The 14,592-nt window shown below is 40.4% G+C and overlaps 1 protein-coding gene across 6 annotated transcripts in view; it reads right to left on the reverse strand.

Moving 5' to 3' along the window:
- The window catches only part of NALCN (sodium leak channel, non-selective), a 288,838-nt gene that overhangs the window by 248,424 nt on the left and 25,822 nt on the right, over window positions 1-14,592 (reverse strand). For 5 of the 6 annotated variants that reach the window (XM_034665437.1, XM_019794775.2, XM_019794774.2 and 2 more), the window contains one exon: window positions 2,448-2,602. In XM_034665437.1, coding sequence (XP_034521328.1) covers window positions 2,448-2,602 — 155 coding nt within the window. Of the gene's footprint in view, window positions 1-2,447; window positions 2,603-14,592 lie in introns of those variants that run through there. The other variant, XM_034665438.1, reaches the window with a different exon arrangement.

Raw genomic sequence — 14,592 nt, forward strand, 5'->3', positions numbered from 1 at the left:
GGAGATAAATGTGCAAATAAACAGTAAGATTATTGCCTTGGGGGGGGGGCCTACTGCCCCCACGGCAGTTCTCTCTTTGAGTCCGGCTTCTCAAGCCAACACACTCTATGAGGAAACTCCCTCCCTCAAATAGAGTACCGTACAAGTCATCGGAAGTCATAGCGAGGAAAGCTGAATCAGCTTGAATATAATGCAGCATTTTGAGTTTAGACACGATTGTTGCATTCAAAATGGCCAGGAAGTGATTTGATTTAGCAATATATTTTGAAAGGACTGGAGGTTTTTGTGCAAGGACAGCCTCACTACTGATTGCTGGCCACCCTCCATACAAGACATGGGTACACCCAGTTAGCCCCCCTTAAGACAAAGAGCCACAGGCTCTGTGAAGCCCTGCATTCTAAGCTGTGCCCCAGCTGTTAGGATTCCTGCATCTTGTTCCACCAGCTTACCAAAGCTGTATATCCCATCTCCCATACCACACCTGTGATTTCCTGCTCATCCCTGAAAGTCAGTGTATGATGTGTAAAAGTCCTCTGCTCTTAAGAGCCGAGCGGAAGGCTGTGAGATTGATTCCAAAACCAGATAAGTTTAAGAGAGTACAGCAAATTGAAATGCTTCCACATCTGCTGGCTCCTAAATTTTTGGCTTTACAAAATTATATCATTGGCCAAAGGGATGAAAGATGATCCATCTAAATTCAATAGTGGAAATCTACCTCTGAGGGCATATTAAAATAAAAGAATAAAAATTTAGGAATGTTATTTGCAAAACTCACTTTTTAAAAAAAATACCAACTATTTGTGTTTTTCAGGCCAAGTTCAGTATTCTTTTCTATCCAGAGGCGATCTCCTTGTTTAGTTCACATACCAGAAAAGTATTCCTCAATCAGTGCAAGACCTTCACATACTCTTTCTGAAATTCCAGTACGTGGCCGAGTACTTGATGCTATCCTGCAATAACACTGTCTGAGAGCAGCTATGACTAAAGCCAGGGTGAGAGGAGGATTTATCAGCCACTGATTCTGATGTGCGAAGATTGATTGGCTAGGTTCATAGCAGTTGCCATCAGGGTTGACAGGATCTCATGCTCTCTCCTCCGGCCATGAATCCCCCCACTGTACAGCTGCCCACTGAGATATGAAACCACATGAAAAGTCACAAAATAGATTTGGCTTCAAAGGAGCATAACCACCACTCTGCTACACACTGAGATTTTTCTCTAAGACCCCGTGAGCATCTAAACGCTCTTAAATGCAGCTGGGCCTTGAAATTTTAAGGAAAAAGTAATTGGGTTTTTTTTCCCCCAAATGATTCTGGTAACGATTCTGTTATGGACTGAATGTTTGTGATCCCCCAACCCCAAATTCATATGCTGAAGTCCTAACTCCCAGTGAAATGGTATTAGGAGATGGGGCCTTCGGAAGGTTGATTCAATTTAGATGAAGTCATAAGGGTGCTCTCTCGTGATGGGATTATTTCCCTCTTTCTCCCTCCCTCACTCCCACACTCTCTCTCTCTCTGTCTCTCTTTCTCCCCACTCCCACCACCACGTAAGAACATGGTGAGAAGACAGCCATGTGCAAGCCCAGGAGAGGGGCCTCACCAGATCCAAACATGCTGGCACCCTGATCTTGGACTTCCAGCCTCCAGACTGGTGAGAAGTGAATTTACATTATTCATACCACCCAGTCTATGGTGTTTTGTTACAGCAGCCTGAGCTGGCTAAAACAGATTCTCAAAGCATAAGATAATTGTTTAGAATTCTGTGGGTTTTTTTTTTTTCAGTAATGAAATTTGCACAACTTGCATGGAATTGTAATAAATGCAATGGTATGGAGTAAACGGCAGATGCTAAGTGCTTTCATTACTGTACAGAACAGCACATTTCAGGACTTCGTAGGATAAGCCACTAATAAATGTATACATTTGAGCACATCATATTCGTGTATAAGCACTTCTCACATATCTATTATACACTGATGGATATTCATTAAGTATTTCCTTAGCTGTCTTCTGTTCTAGGATTACTTTCCAGCTCGTCCATTCATCAATGGCTACTATTTCAGAGACACAAAGACTTACCTTGCTTACTGCAGGACAGTTATATGCGGAAGGAAACCAAGCCTTGTTTATCTTGGAGTCAACAAGCCCTGAACCTTGCTCATTGAAATATTTTTAAGTGCTATAATTAGGAATCAAAACAAGTCTAAAATCAGGGATATTTCACTCTCTAAAGACACTGCTAAATATCCATCCAAGCAGACTACAGTTCCCAGACTGCCGGGTAGACTCTGTCACAATGTAGGCAGATGGTTAAAATCTGCCATTGTGTTTCCGAAATGCTATATAGACAATCTTAACAGAAAATATCAATCACACAAGTATTCTTTCCATTTCATAAACATTGTAAAATAGAAACTGAAAATGTGTTTTAGTGGTAAGACAGACCTATCTCATTAAAGCCACTGTAGCCCAGCTCTTGCCTGCTAAGTCCCAGGTCTTCAAGGTCCATGCATTTAAATCCTGGGGGGCACTGGTAGCCTTCTTCCAGCTCTGGTGAGCAGTGCGTATCTGGGATAGCTAAGCTATTCCAGGTTACATTTCTGTGAACAAATTACAAAATGTTAGACGATTTCGACAATGGTAAATGTTGATTAAAATGAATAACGTAATCACCCTCTACTAATAGCTGCTCCATACGGACACAGATGTAAAATTCATGATGGTGGTCATGGCGCTGATGACAGTAAACATTCTCAAATGATACCAGATGTATCCTCACAGTGGCGCTTTTTAAGGATACTATTACCATTATTGTTTTTGCCATTAAGGACCAAGACCCAGATAAGCCAAGGAAAGAATTTTCCTGTAGATTTGCAAGGAATGTTAATGTGCTTGGGGCTTCCTTGTTATTCACAGAATGCTTAACCTAACTGTGGGCACAAATCTTACTTCTCCACCTCTAAGCAATAGTAAGTGAGGACAGTCATTTTCCATATGGTACAACTACTATGAGTCCCATAATGACACTTGGCCTTCTTCTGTGTTGGCAGATGTGCAGTTAAGAAAGGAAACCAGACAAAATAAGATGAGATTGAAGCAACCAAAGGGAGGGCATTGGAAAAAGAGAGATTACGGGTGATTTAGTGAGGCTCTTTTAGGTGGATGGTGATGTATCCCTATTTCATCGTTCTGGAGGGCAAGGTGGAGATTAAACTGATGCACCAGGATTTAGATAAGCAACAGCTTTCTTTGGAGCGAGTGCAGGTCATCATTGGAATGGCGACTGTGGAATCTCATTCTGGGCTGACCTTTAAAATGGGCCCCGAACAGCTGCTATCTGAGGCAATTTACATGGCTTGGGCAGAGGCCAAAGTTTAGGCTAGACGATTTCACAAGCCTTCTAAATCCATGATTTTATTACAACTCGTTTCTCACTACTTCAATGTTTCTAGGCATTTCCTAAGTGGGGACCGTTCTCAGGACAGGCTCAGTCCCTCAGCTTATGGCCAAATTGAGGCAGACATGCTGGGTCATATTTCTTCTTTAATACCCTCTTAAACTCAATTGGCTTCTTTCTTCCCTATATATAATATGCTTTCTCTAGAGTCTGACACCTAACTCTCTGAGATCCCTTACCTGCTTGAGCAACCGTGCACACACACATTCACGGGTTTACACACACCCCTCCCCCCCAGGCCTGGTGACACCCCACCCAGTTCTGTCTCAGCCATCAACAAAGCTCTAAAAGCCTCACCCGCACTTTAGACCCCTCAAGCGTGTTCCTTCAGGATTCCGTGTTAGCTGCAAGGAAATAATCTGTCTACTGGCTCAGGAAATAAGTTTTTAAAGAACTGTTCCCTCTAGTCCTAAATTAAGCTGCTCCTTTGGATCCCACATGCAAAACTCCAGGGGGAAGGTCTCATTGTGGAAATTACCACTTGGTTATGTCAGAGAGATGGTTTTAGGCAGACATATCATTTATTTTTCCTCATTTCACCTTTTTATATGTAGGCTAAACATTCATCTTTGCTCACGTCTGATCTGACTCTGTTTCTGATGTGGAACCCACACACACGGGCAAAGTGGTAAAGGGGACTGGGCTTCAGAGTTTTAGACTAAGGTTTTCTGGGTTTGATCTCAAGCCCTGCCAATTACGAGTTATGTGACTTGAACAAAGTTCTACAGGTTTCTAAGCTCAGTTTCTTCATCTGTCAGGTGGGAGAGTAAACATAATTCGAAGCAAAGCCTGCACGAAGATTAAGTAAAGGAAACCAAGGAATGCACCCAGCATGTTACAATAAAGAAAGGCTCAATCGTAACAATAATGCTTAATAAATGCTTATTATAAATAATTAGTAATCATTACAGTGATAAAATGTAGCATACAATTAAAACACATGTAAAAACACAATAAAGACTTGTCAGAAGAACAGAAGGAATTCAGGCGCCTGATACTGACAGCATTTTGCTCACGGGATTATGCAGCTAAAAGAAACCTTATAGATCACCCAATTCTTAGCTTAAGGAAGGTGAAGGTGAACTTGAGAGAGGGATGCCCAACAAAATTAAAGATTTCTTTCATTTCTAAGGCTTTAAGAAGACAACAGCAACAATGATTAAGAAAGCACTGTCTCCATGAAAAACTTTTAAAAAACATCATCTCTGAGCTATTTGGGTAGGAAAACTGGACTTCAGAGTCAGTCTGCTGGATGTGAATTCTAGCTTAGCCTTTAGCATGTGTGTGACCTCCCCTATCTGTGCCTCAGTTTCTTCCTAAGGTGATGGCAGGGAAATGCCTATCTCCCAGGGCTTTGGCAAACCTGTAATGACTTAGGTCTGTAAAGTACTTAAAACGGGGTACGCAGCAGACAGCGTCAGGTGTTACTGATTGCTGTTGGCATCTCGAAATTTGTAGACTGCTTAGATTGGAACCCTAGTCCTGGTGTGTGCTGCCTCAGTTTCCACATTTCTGAAATGGGGGACAGCCTTTTTATCTACTTGTAGGAGTATCTTAATGACTAAATGAGCTCATGTACAACTCCCAGAATAGCCCTGGGAATTAGTCAATCACTCAATAATGGTTAACTATTATGATTATGCTTTCACTGGTTTATAAGTGTTAGAGTATTTTTTCCTTTTTTATTCGATTTATTTTTCTTCTTTCATATTAACACTGATTCTCATTTTAAGCACAACCCTCACCAGTACAGATATTATGTTGAAATCTTTTGGCTTCAGAGGAAGCAGATTTGAAACATATTATTTTTGCCAACATCAAGCTATTAGCAAATGCTTGTTAGAGACACACTTATTAGATGATTAATTGCCCTGGAACTCATGTATCCAAAACCACATGATGATTACTCTTTTTAAACGTGGAAATAAACATCAAGAGTTTCAGAATGTATATTTGTTATTTATCTTAGTTTCGTCACAGTTAACAAGAATCTTCTAGGTTTTATTTTTATTTGTTAATGCTAATTATTCCCTTGTTCATCTTCCCTCAGATATTCATGATAGAACAAGAGGCTCTCTGGAATTAGGGAGGGTAGAATTCTTGTTACCACCAGCCAAACTCTAAATATAGACAATGATTCTTCCAGTCCTAATAAATATGCACTCATGCTTAAGTGGGTTTCAAGACCTGCATTCCTTACTCACAGTTGGATTTCTTGAAATAAATGATCTACTTCTAATCCCTCTGATTTAATTTTTAGCCCATTTTCATGATCTCCAATCCACTGAACTTGCTGTAGTTGATTTCCATGTGCCCCATCCAACTGGAACGTTTTCGGTTTTTATCTTCTGCCACTTCTGAGCGGCAATCCACATAGTTGTTTTGGTGGTAGGTGGGATAATGGCCCCCTAAAGATGTCCACATCCTAATCTCTGGAACACTTGAATATATTATGTTACGTGGCAGATAGAATTAAGGTTATAGATGTGAACAAGGCTAAAAGTCTTGAGTGATGATCCTGGTTTATCTGGGTGGGCCCAACCTAATCACACAAGTCCTTAAAAACAGAAAATCTTTCCCAGTTGTGGTTAGGGAGAGAGGCAATGTTGCTGGCTTGGGAGATGCTAGTCTCATCCCCCTTTCTCAGGTCACTCTCCTTTTCCATCTTTTCCTCCTATAACTGGCCCTCAGGCCTGAGTTGCTCTGAGCTTGGACCTTAGCCTCCTACTTTTTCATGATACTCTCTTTCTATGCAGACAAATCCATTTCCATAGTTTCAATTCTCTCTCACCCTAGGTGTCTCTTAGAGTCTCAGAGCTACGTGTCCAACTACCTATTAGATATCTCCACCAGGCTACACCCCAAGTGCCTCCAACTCTATACCCCTTACTGAACAGACTCTTTCACCAACATTTCTTCATAACAAGCAGCACCATGAGACCTTCATCCAAAGTAGAGAGCCACCTTGAGATTGTGGAATCTCCTTGATACCTTCTTCTCCCTTAACTTCCATAACTAGTCGTCATGTGTCCCTAAATATCCTCCAAAATACCTTTTGAGCGCATTCAGCTCTCACCATCTCCACCTCCACCTGCACCACAATCTAGTCCCCAACTGGTCATCCTGCAGCCACTCTTAGCCCCTCTGATGCATCAGCCACAGAGCATGAAGACAGACTTTTCATAACCTCAGTCTTACTTGAGGTCTGTCTGTGGTGAATCTCACCCAAAAGACCCTGAAGGATCTGGCTCCTCCCCTTTCGAGTGTTCTTGTATCCAGCCATGGTGGCCTTCTCCCAGTTCTTGGTATGCTCCTTCTACCTCCGGACTTTTTCGTCTGCTTGGAAATCTCGCCTCCCACCTTTGCTTGGTTAACCCCTCTTTCAGCTTTCGGGCCCCCAGCCTGAATGTCACGTTCTTAGGGGAGCTATTCCAAGTCCCTGAGGATGGGTTAGGCTTCTCTGCTATAATTTCTCAAAGTACCCACACTTCCCATTTCTGGCACTTGGGAAATGTGTAATTCACGTTTGAGTGGTCAACTGCTCATTGGATGTCTTCCAAACTCAACTGTTCCCCAGTGCACCTGCAATTCCATATAGCTCCTGACACATAGTCTGTGATGATTAAATTCATGAATGAATTTGGCTAGATTATGATGCCCAGTTGTTTGGTCAAACACTATGTAAATGTTGCTGTGAAGGTATTTTTTTAGATATGATTAACATTTAAATCAGTAGATGTTGAGTAAAGCAGATTACTCTACATTTGGGTGGGCCTCATCTAATCAATTGAAGGCCTTCAGAAAAAATACTGAGGTCTTCTGAAAATAATTCTGCCTCCATACTACCTCTGGATTCAAGACTGCAACATAGCTCATTCTGAAATTTTTAGCTTGCTGGCCTGCTCTGAAGATTTTGGTATTGCTAATCCCCATAATCACATGAGCCAATTCTTTAAAATGAATCCCATTGGGACACTTGGATGGCTAAGTCAGTAGAGCGTCTGACTCTTGGTTTTGGCTCAGGTCATGATTTCAGGGTCCTGGGATTGAGCCCCATGGCAGGCTCTGTGCTCAGTGAGAGTCTGCTGGAGATTCTCTCTCCCCCCTCACTGTCTGTCTTTAAAATAAATAAATAAAATCTTTAAAAAATGAAAATAAATAAATAAAATGAACCTTACTGCTTTCTAATATACACATCCTATTGGTTCTGTTTCTCTGAAGAACCTTGACTAATACATAGTAGATGTTGTCATAATTATTTTTTGGCTAACTGAAGGAATGTGTCTTTCCACCATTATTTAAATCTATGGCAAATCTATTTATGTGTTTATTTGCTTGCTTATAAAGTAACTACAGAAGAAATTCTTTAACAATTGGATCTTGTTGTTTTTATGCAATTTTTAAGTGTGATATCTAAAAATTGGCATGGATTTTCCATTTTTTAAATTTTGGCTTTAGTAGTTTCCATGTTTCAAATGAATACTGGAATCCCTTGGAGCAGTTAATTATTTTTCAAAAGACATTAATTATCTGCTTGGCATGTGGTTTTTTTTTAATTCTTTTTTTTTTTTTTTTTTTTTTTCGTTCAGAGAGGGAAGGTGGAGAGGGGCAGAGGGATACAGAAAGAATCTTAAGCAGGTGCCCAGCTGGGTGTGCCTGATGCGGGGCTTGATCTCATGACCCTAAGATCATGTCCTGAGCCAAAATCAAGAGTTGGATGCTTAACTCACTGAGCCACCCAAGTGCCCTTATTCTTTAATTCTTAAAATATTTTATTTACATTATGTAGGGGTTTGAGATCTAAGAAAATATGTTCTCAACTTGTTGCTAACATTGTTTGTAACAGCCTCAAACAACACCTCAGTACTGAAGAGTTGTATGGTTTTCAGTTAATCATTGCTCCTGATAGTAGAGAGCACTGACTGAGCTGTATATTGAAACACAAGGATTATCATCTCAGTTCAGTGATTAACTGACTTAATTACCTTGGGCAATTCACTTTGACCATCTGAGCCTCAGTTTCCTTATCTGTAAAATGAGAAACTTTTCAGCTATTATTAAAGAACAATTCCCACAACGACCTCATCACACTTTCATATTTTTCTTTAAAAGTAATAATTAGAGTGAACCATGTGCCCATTGTGTTCTGTTCTTATCCATCCACAGGACTCACCAATGCCAAGTGCAATAGCTAAAGACGTGTTCACATTGCTCTCCTCATGACTCACAGTGTCATCTCTCTCTGCTGGTACGGAACTGCTGTCACTGCTTGCTGCAACACACTTAGTGTTGGCCTTTTGTAATGACTGTCACTTACGAACATAACTATGCTTATCATTACTTAGCCCCTTTTCAGAAATTGTTTTTCCCGTATTCACTTTATTTCATCTGTCCCTCCGTCCATTCAAAATGATTAAATTTGAAAGGCCTATTCTATGCCACACAACATGCTAGGAATGGAGACGACCAGGAAGATATTTCCAGATCAGGGCCTTTACTACCTAGAAGAGTGATGACCACAGAAGAGCATGATGAATGCTTTGAGAGCCAGATATCGGCTCCTAGCATTACAGGAGCACCAACTAGAAACATCGCATATGACTGTAGGCGGTGGATAGTGAGCACCGGGAAGACCTCCCAATGGGGTCATTGCTTGGGGTGACAACCAAAGGATCAACAGACAGTAAGTCTAGGGCAGATACACCCCCTGGGATCCTGGAAAGTGGAAATGCCAGAGCCTGTGTGTGCACAGGAGAGAGAGATAGCAGGCAGAGAAAGAGAACAACTTTTTTACCCTTTCATTGGTAGGGTGTAGCTGCTCACAGCTTTCTCTCAGGGGTTGTAAACAAGCACTTGTTACCATACCAAACAATGTGTAAACTATATGCTCAGAGATTGGCATATTGGGGGAAAAGACAAAAATCTGTGCTTTCACCAAATTGACATAGTGTGTCTGATATACTCTGAGCCGACTACAATCTGTCCCTCGTTTGTGGGAATGGCCAAAAAGGTCACACACACCAATTTACAAAAAACATCATTACTTAAGTTATTTGCAAGATTTTCACAAAATTTGCCTATGATGGGAATTTATAGATATAGATTTATAGATAGATATAGATTTTTGTTTGTATTTTTCTTTTTCCCTTGAAGAATTGAACATAAGCAGAAACACAGTGTTCTTGTAGCCAAATTTGGTCCATTTGGTGTAAAAAAATATTCACAGAGGCTCAGCTACACCAAATGTGTTTCTGAAGTTTGCATTCCACGAGGAAATTGCCAGTGGTGCAAAGAAGGAGGTACGCAGCACAACAAATGCATATGCAACAGATAACACTATATGCCTGAGAGCACTTTGTTATTTATTGCCATCAATAGTTTTCTCTTCTATTTATATTGTATGCTGTAGGGAGAAGTCATAAATAGAACACACTTCTAGTTAAACCCATGGAGTGAATCACACACACACACACACACACACACACACACACACACACACGTCTTTGCGCCTGGGAGGATAGCGAATGTGCCCTTTGATACCTTAGGGCATGGCTTGCCTCATGCCTAGTGGCTCACTTTCTTGCACTCAGAGGTGGCCCCTTTCCTGTGCTGACAACGAAACTGCTCTGGCTGCTACCGGCCTTTTGGGTTCATTCCAGAGAATCATCTGGCTTCATTTTCACTCCTATTTGGTCTCTGCTTTCAGGATTAATTAAAAGCTCTTACAAATTGGCCTGGCTACTGCTAATGCTGGATGCTTTGGACCACTTACCGCACCCTAGAATTTGCAGAGAAGAGACTACTTATTGATTTTTGGAAACTTTTAATTGCTCTCCAGGACTTTTAGAAGGACTACAAAACAAGACAAACAGTCTGAGGCAGGAAATAATATTGACATCACACCACTTCCTATAAACAAGTAAATCTGGCACATTTTCTAAGAATTTAGGGACTAAATTTCCCCTTACTGTTAATCTGAGAGTATCTTAATATGATTTTCCATTCCTTAATCCATTCCTGAATGGCTAGATGGACAAAGCTATACCATAAAGAACTGAATTTGTCATGCATCAAAATGGTAAAATTAAATATTTTTTCCAATAGTGCATATAATTTAAATGACAAAGTGGATTTTCTTTTGAAAGCAAGTATTTTAAATCGTCACCGTACCCTGTTGTATCTGGATAGTTCTTTTAGATATATATTTCTCCAACTTTACTCCCTTGATTATATCACTCACTACTTCGCTGATACAGATAAGGGACCATACATGTGACAAGGACCTGGAAACTGGCATCTGAGCAAAGATTAAACAATGAGAGATACATGAATGTATTCAAAGAGTATCAGAAAAGTAAAGAATCAGGACACAGAGCTTGCACTGATCAGCTCCAAACTGGAAATGTGAAAACTGTTTTGAGGTCTTAAGACAAAGTCTGCTTCTCTTGACATTGTGAATCTAGGCCAAGGGCTTCTCAAACAGTAACTCCTTCCCCTTTGCTTGAGAAACTACAAGATCCAGGGTGAGGAGTTATCTGGAAGGGGTCAGCTGGCATGGTGGAAAATGGCCATCAGCATCTGGGGCCGAGAGTACAGATTTTCACTTGGTGATTTTGCTAATTAATTAATGTGTGGCAAGGAGCTCTTTCCTCTTCTCTTTCATGAGGATCATCATGTCCAACCTATGAGATTGCATTATGAATTAGCAATTAGGTGAATTAGCTCCATATATATTCACATTTACTGGTTGTGGTTTGGCTGAGTTGTATGGCTGGGGTACCATCCTTTGGGGTCAAATGATATCAGGGGTCACTGGCGCTAAGAACATGTAGCTACCTTAAAAGTGAAGATCAGGAAAGGATGTGGAACATGCCAGAGCCCCGCTTCCCAGGTGCCCTCGACCCCAAAGTACACCTGTCCAGCTCAGTTGCTAGACCTAAAAAAGGTAGGAGTCACTGCGTCAGTAAAATTGAGGTGACTGCCCTGCAGATCCCAGGGCACGCCGACAACCTGCTTCTTTGGAAGAATGACAAGAGGTTCTGATTACCTCTGGCGCTTCGTAGACATTTCTAAGGAACCAGCCTCCAGGGAGCAGGGAAGTCAAGTTCCCCACAGGTGAGGGTGTAGCTGCTAAAAGCTTAGCATTTCTTTGAAGACTCCAGTTTTATCCTGAAGAAGCCAAGAAAAATCTGTGTTCTACTCTATAACGCGTCTTTGGGAGTTTTAATGTAAAACTAAGGTTTTAAAGCACTGATTTCTAACCCAACCGATTTTGAGAATCTTAGCCCCGCTATAAACATGAATCCATGGGTGTGGCTCGGAGTTCGTATTTTTACAAAGCTTGCCAGGTGATTTTCTCTTTCAGAGAGATCTCATCCTGGAAACGAATTCCCCAACTGTACTGCTCGTGCTATTATGGTCATTGTACGTGACTGTGGTTTCTATCAGAGGGAAAGCAGGCTGGTCTGGGTGAACCTGAGCTATCGAAACGAGGCTAGGTATGATTTCTGCACAGCGAACCACAGTGAACGCAATTACAAGGGACTGAGTTGGCAGGGCTCCTCATTTCCCATTCATATAATATGATCAGAGTCCCAGGACCTCACAGCAGAATTCGGTCCTAGCAGAAGCCATCATCCACCCCATTCAGAGCCTATCTCCTAAGCATGTGCTCCTTGTAACCAAAGGGAAGCTAAACACTTTATTCAAATATTTTGGACACACGTGCGTTGAAGATCATCTCATGTACTGACCAAAGTACAGCTGACTGTTTAAAAGCATAGAAATCGGTGTCAGGGAGAACTGGGCTTCAACCCTGCCTCTGTCACTTACACACAGTTTCATCTTGATAACTTACTTAACCTCACTAAGCCTCAGTCTCCTTGGCTGTAATACAGAGTGTAAAAATAGAATATGACGTAACAGGTCGTTGTGGGTATTAAATGAGAAAAAAACAGCTATCAATTGTTCAGTAAATTATTTACCACTAATAGTAAGTATGAGTTTTATAACCTTTGTTATTACATTCTCTTCTTTTTGGGAAGTAAGGTCAAAAGAAGTACAATACTGGGGCGCCTGGGTGGCACAGCGGTTAAGCGTCTGCCTTCGGCTCAGGGCGTGATCCCGGCGTTGTGGGATCAAGCCCCACATCAGGCTCCTCTGCTATGAGCCTGCTTCTTCCCTCTCCCACTCCCCCTGCTTGTGTTCCCTCTCTCGCTGGCTGTCTCTATCTCTGTCAAATAAGTAAATGAAATCTTTAAAAAAAAAAAAAAAAAAGAAGTACAATACTGTAATTGAGCAAAAGAAATTATCGAATTTCTTTTAGACCCTTTTTCAAAGTGTAGGGTTTTCTTTTTTTTTTTTTTATACTAAAGATGAAGAAATGTTTTTGCTGTCCTGGTGAAAAGCACTTTGGTATTAATGTTCATATGGGAATTTGGTTTATTCTGAAATATTCTCTTTTATTTACTTTTTTAAAAATTTTTAACATATGAAAGGTTGACTTAACCTTTCATAGTGGCTTAGGTGGGCCACATCCTTGAAATGGATATGCACAACAATTTTAAAAGAGATAAATGGAGTAATACAAATATATTGCATGCCACTATTTTATAGATTTGGACAGGACAGAATCCCCTGGAACATAACATCTACACGGGGATAGAAAGAAATCTGATGTCATATGGACTTTCATTTTCTCTACGTCATATAAAGAGTTTGTGCATAAGGATATGGTTCTATATGTGCATATAGGTTTATAAATGTGAGATTATTATATGGTAGAAGTTGTTCAAATGGCATATCAAGCATGGGCTGGGAAGTCAGACTTGAGTTCAAATCCCAGCACTTCACTTACCAGATGAACATACTATTTAATCTCTTTGGGACTATGTCTTCAACTGTAAAATGGGGGAAATAATTCCTTTTAGGTTGCTCTAAAAATTAGTTATAGAAGAAAAATACATGGGAGACAATAAGTGCTCCACAAATGTTGCTATTATTTTAGTAGAAATCTCCATGCACCCATCAGAGTATTTTCATTTCTTATTTAAATATTTTAAAGAGAATCTTCCCAATATGCATTTATCCAAATTTGTTCTTATATCTCCCACCCAGCAGACATCTCTGCAGGAGTCCAGTAAGTTAAATGTAGCAGTCTGTCCTCATCCTTCAAAAGAAGTTTAAATATAAATCAAGAAGACTTCAAAGACTTTTGCATGAATTTGAAGCAGTTATGATTTTACATATTCTACAAAATTCCCTCCTGATAATGTCCATAGAAATTAAAAATTAATATTTTAAGTTCCACCACATTTCTATTTTTTAATTCTTCTGAACCTTCCATTAAAAAAAAAAAGTCATTATTTTGTGAACAGAATTTGTAAGCCAATAATTCATTTATTTTTCCAAGTACCCTAAAGGATAAACTTAAATATTATTTGGGACCAGCAGGAGAAAGGTAACCCAAATCCAACTCTATAGTGTCCCTAGGCTAAGTGTTAGTGATATTTTATAAAATACCACCAAGTCCTACAAGCTGCCCCAGGTGGGGTGACCATCCTGAAACTTCCCTGAGATGGAAAAGAAAGCTGTTCGTAATCACTCTGCCACAGGAGGGGCGTACTAGGATTGTCCTGAGCACCTTTGAGGTATGGCCCCCCACCTCCACGTCTCAAAACTAATGGCTCAGCCATTATAAACATTTACTTGAACTTCTGATTGAACCCTGTTCTCCATACAGTAAACTTTTATATACTTAATATTCACATTTGCTTACTTTAGGGTTTTTCTAATTATCTCACTCTTGGGAAGAAGACTTCATTATTCGATACTAAACTAGGACTAAACTTCTCTCCTTTCTGGAGTGGGGGATGGTAACAAGGAGGGAGATAAATCTTCACCTTTTCTATTTCACCTACCAGCTCATTTTCACCTGTTCATCTTATAGCTTCCAGGAGATTTCTGCCACCCTATTTAGCATTTTGCAACACCTGTTTATGCCAGAGGCCACTGCTCTTCTCAAAAGTCTTTAGGATATGAACTGCTTTTCCCAGTCAAATCGCATTCCTCATTCCAATGGCCTTAGGTTGCCATTCCTTATCAGATAAGAATCTAAAGCTTTACAAGTAATGC

The sequence above is a fragment of the Ailuropoda melanoleuca genome, chromosome 7 (assembly GCF_002007445.2).
Source record: "Ailuropoda melanoleuca isolate Jingjing chromosome 7, ASM200744v2, whole genome shotgun sequence".
NCBI lineage: Eukaryota > Metazoa > Chordata > Mammalia > Carnivora > Ursidae > Ailuropoda > Ailuropoda melanoleuca.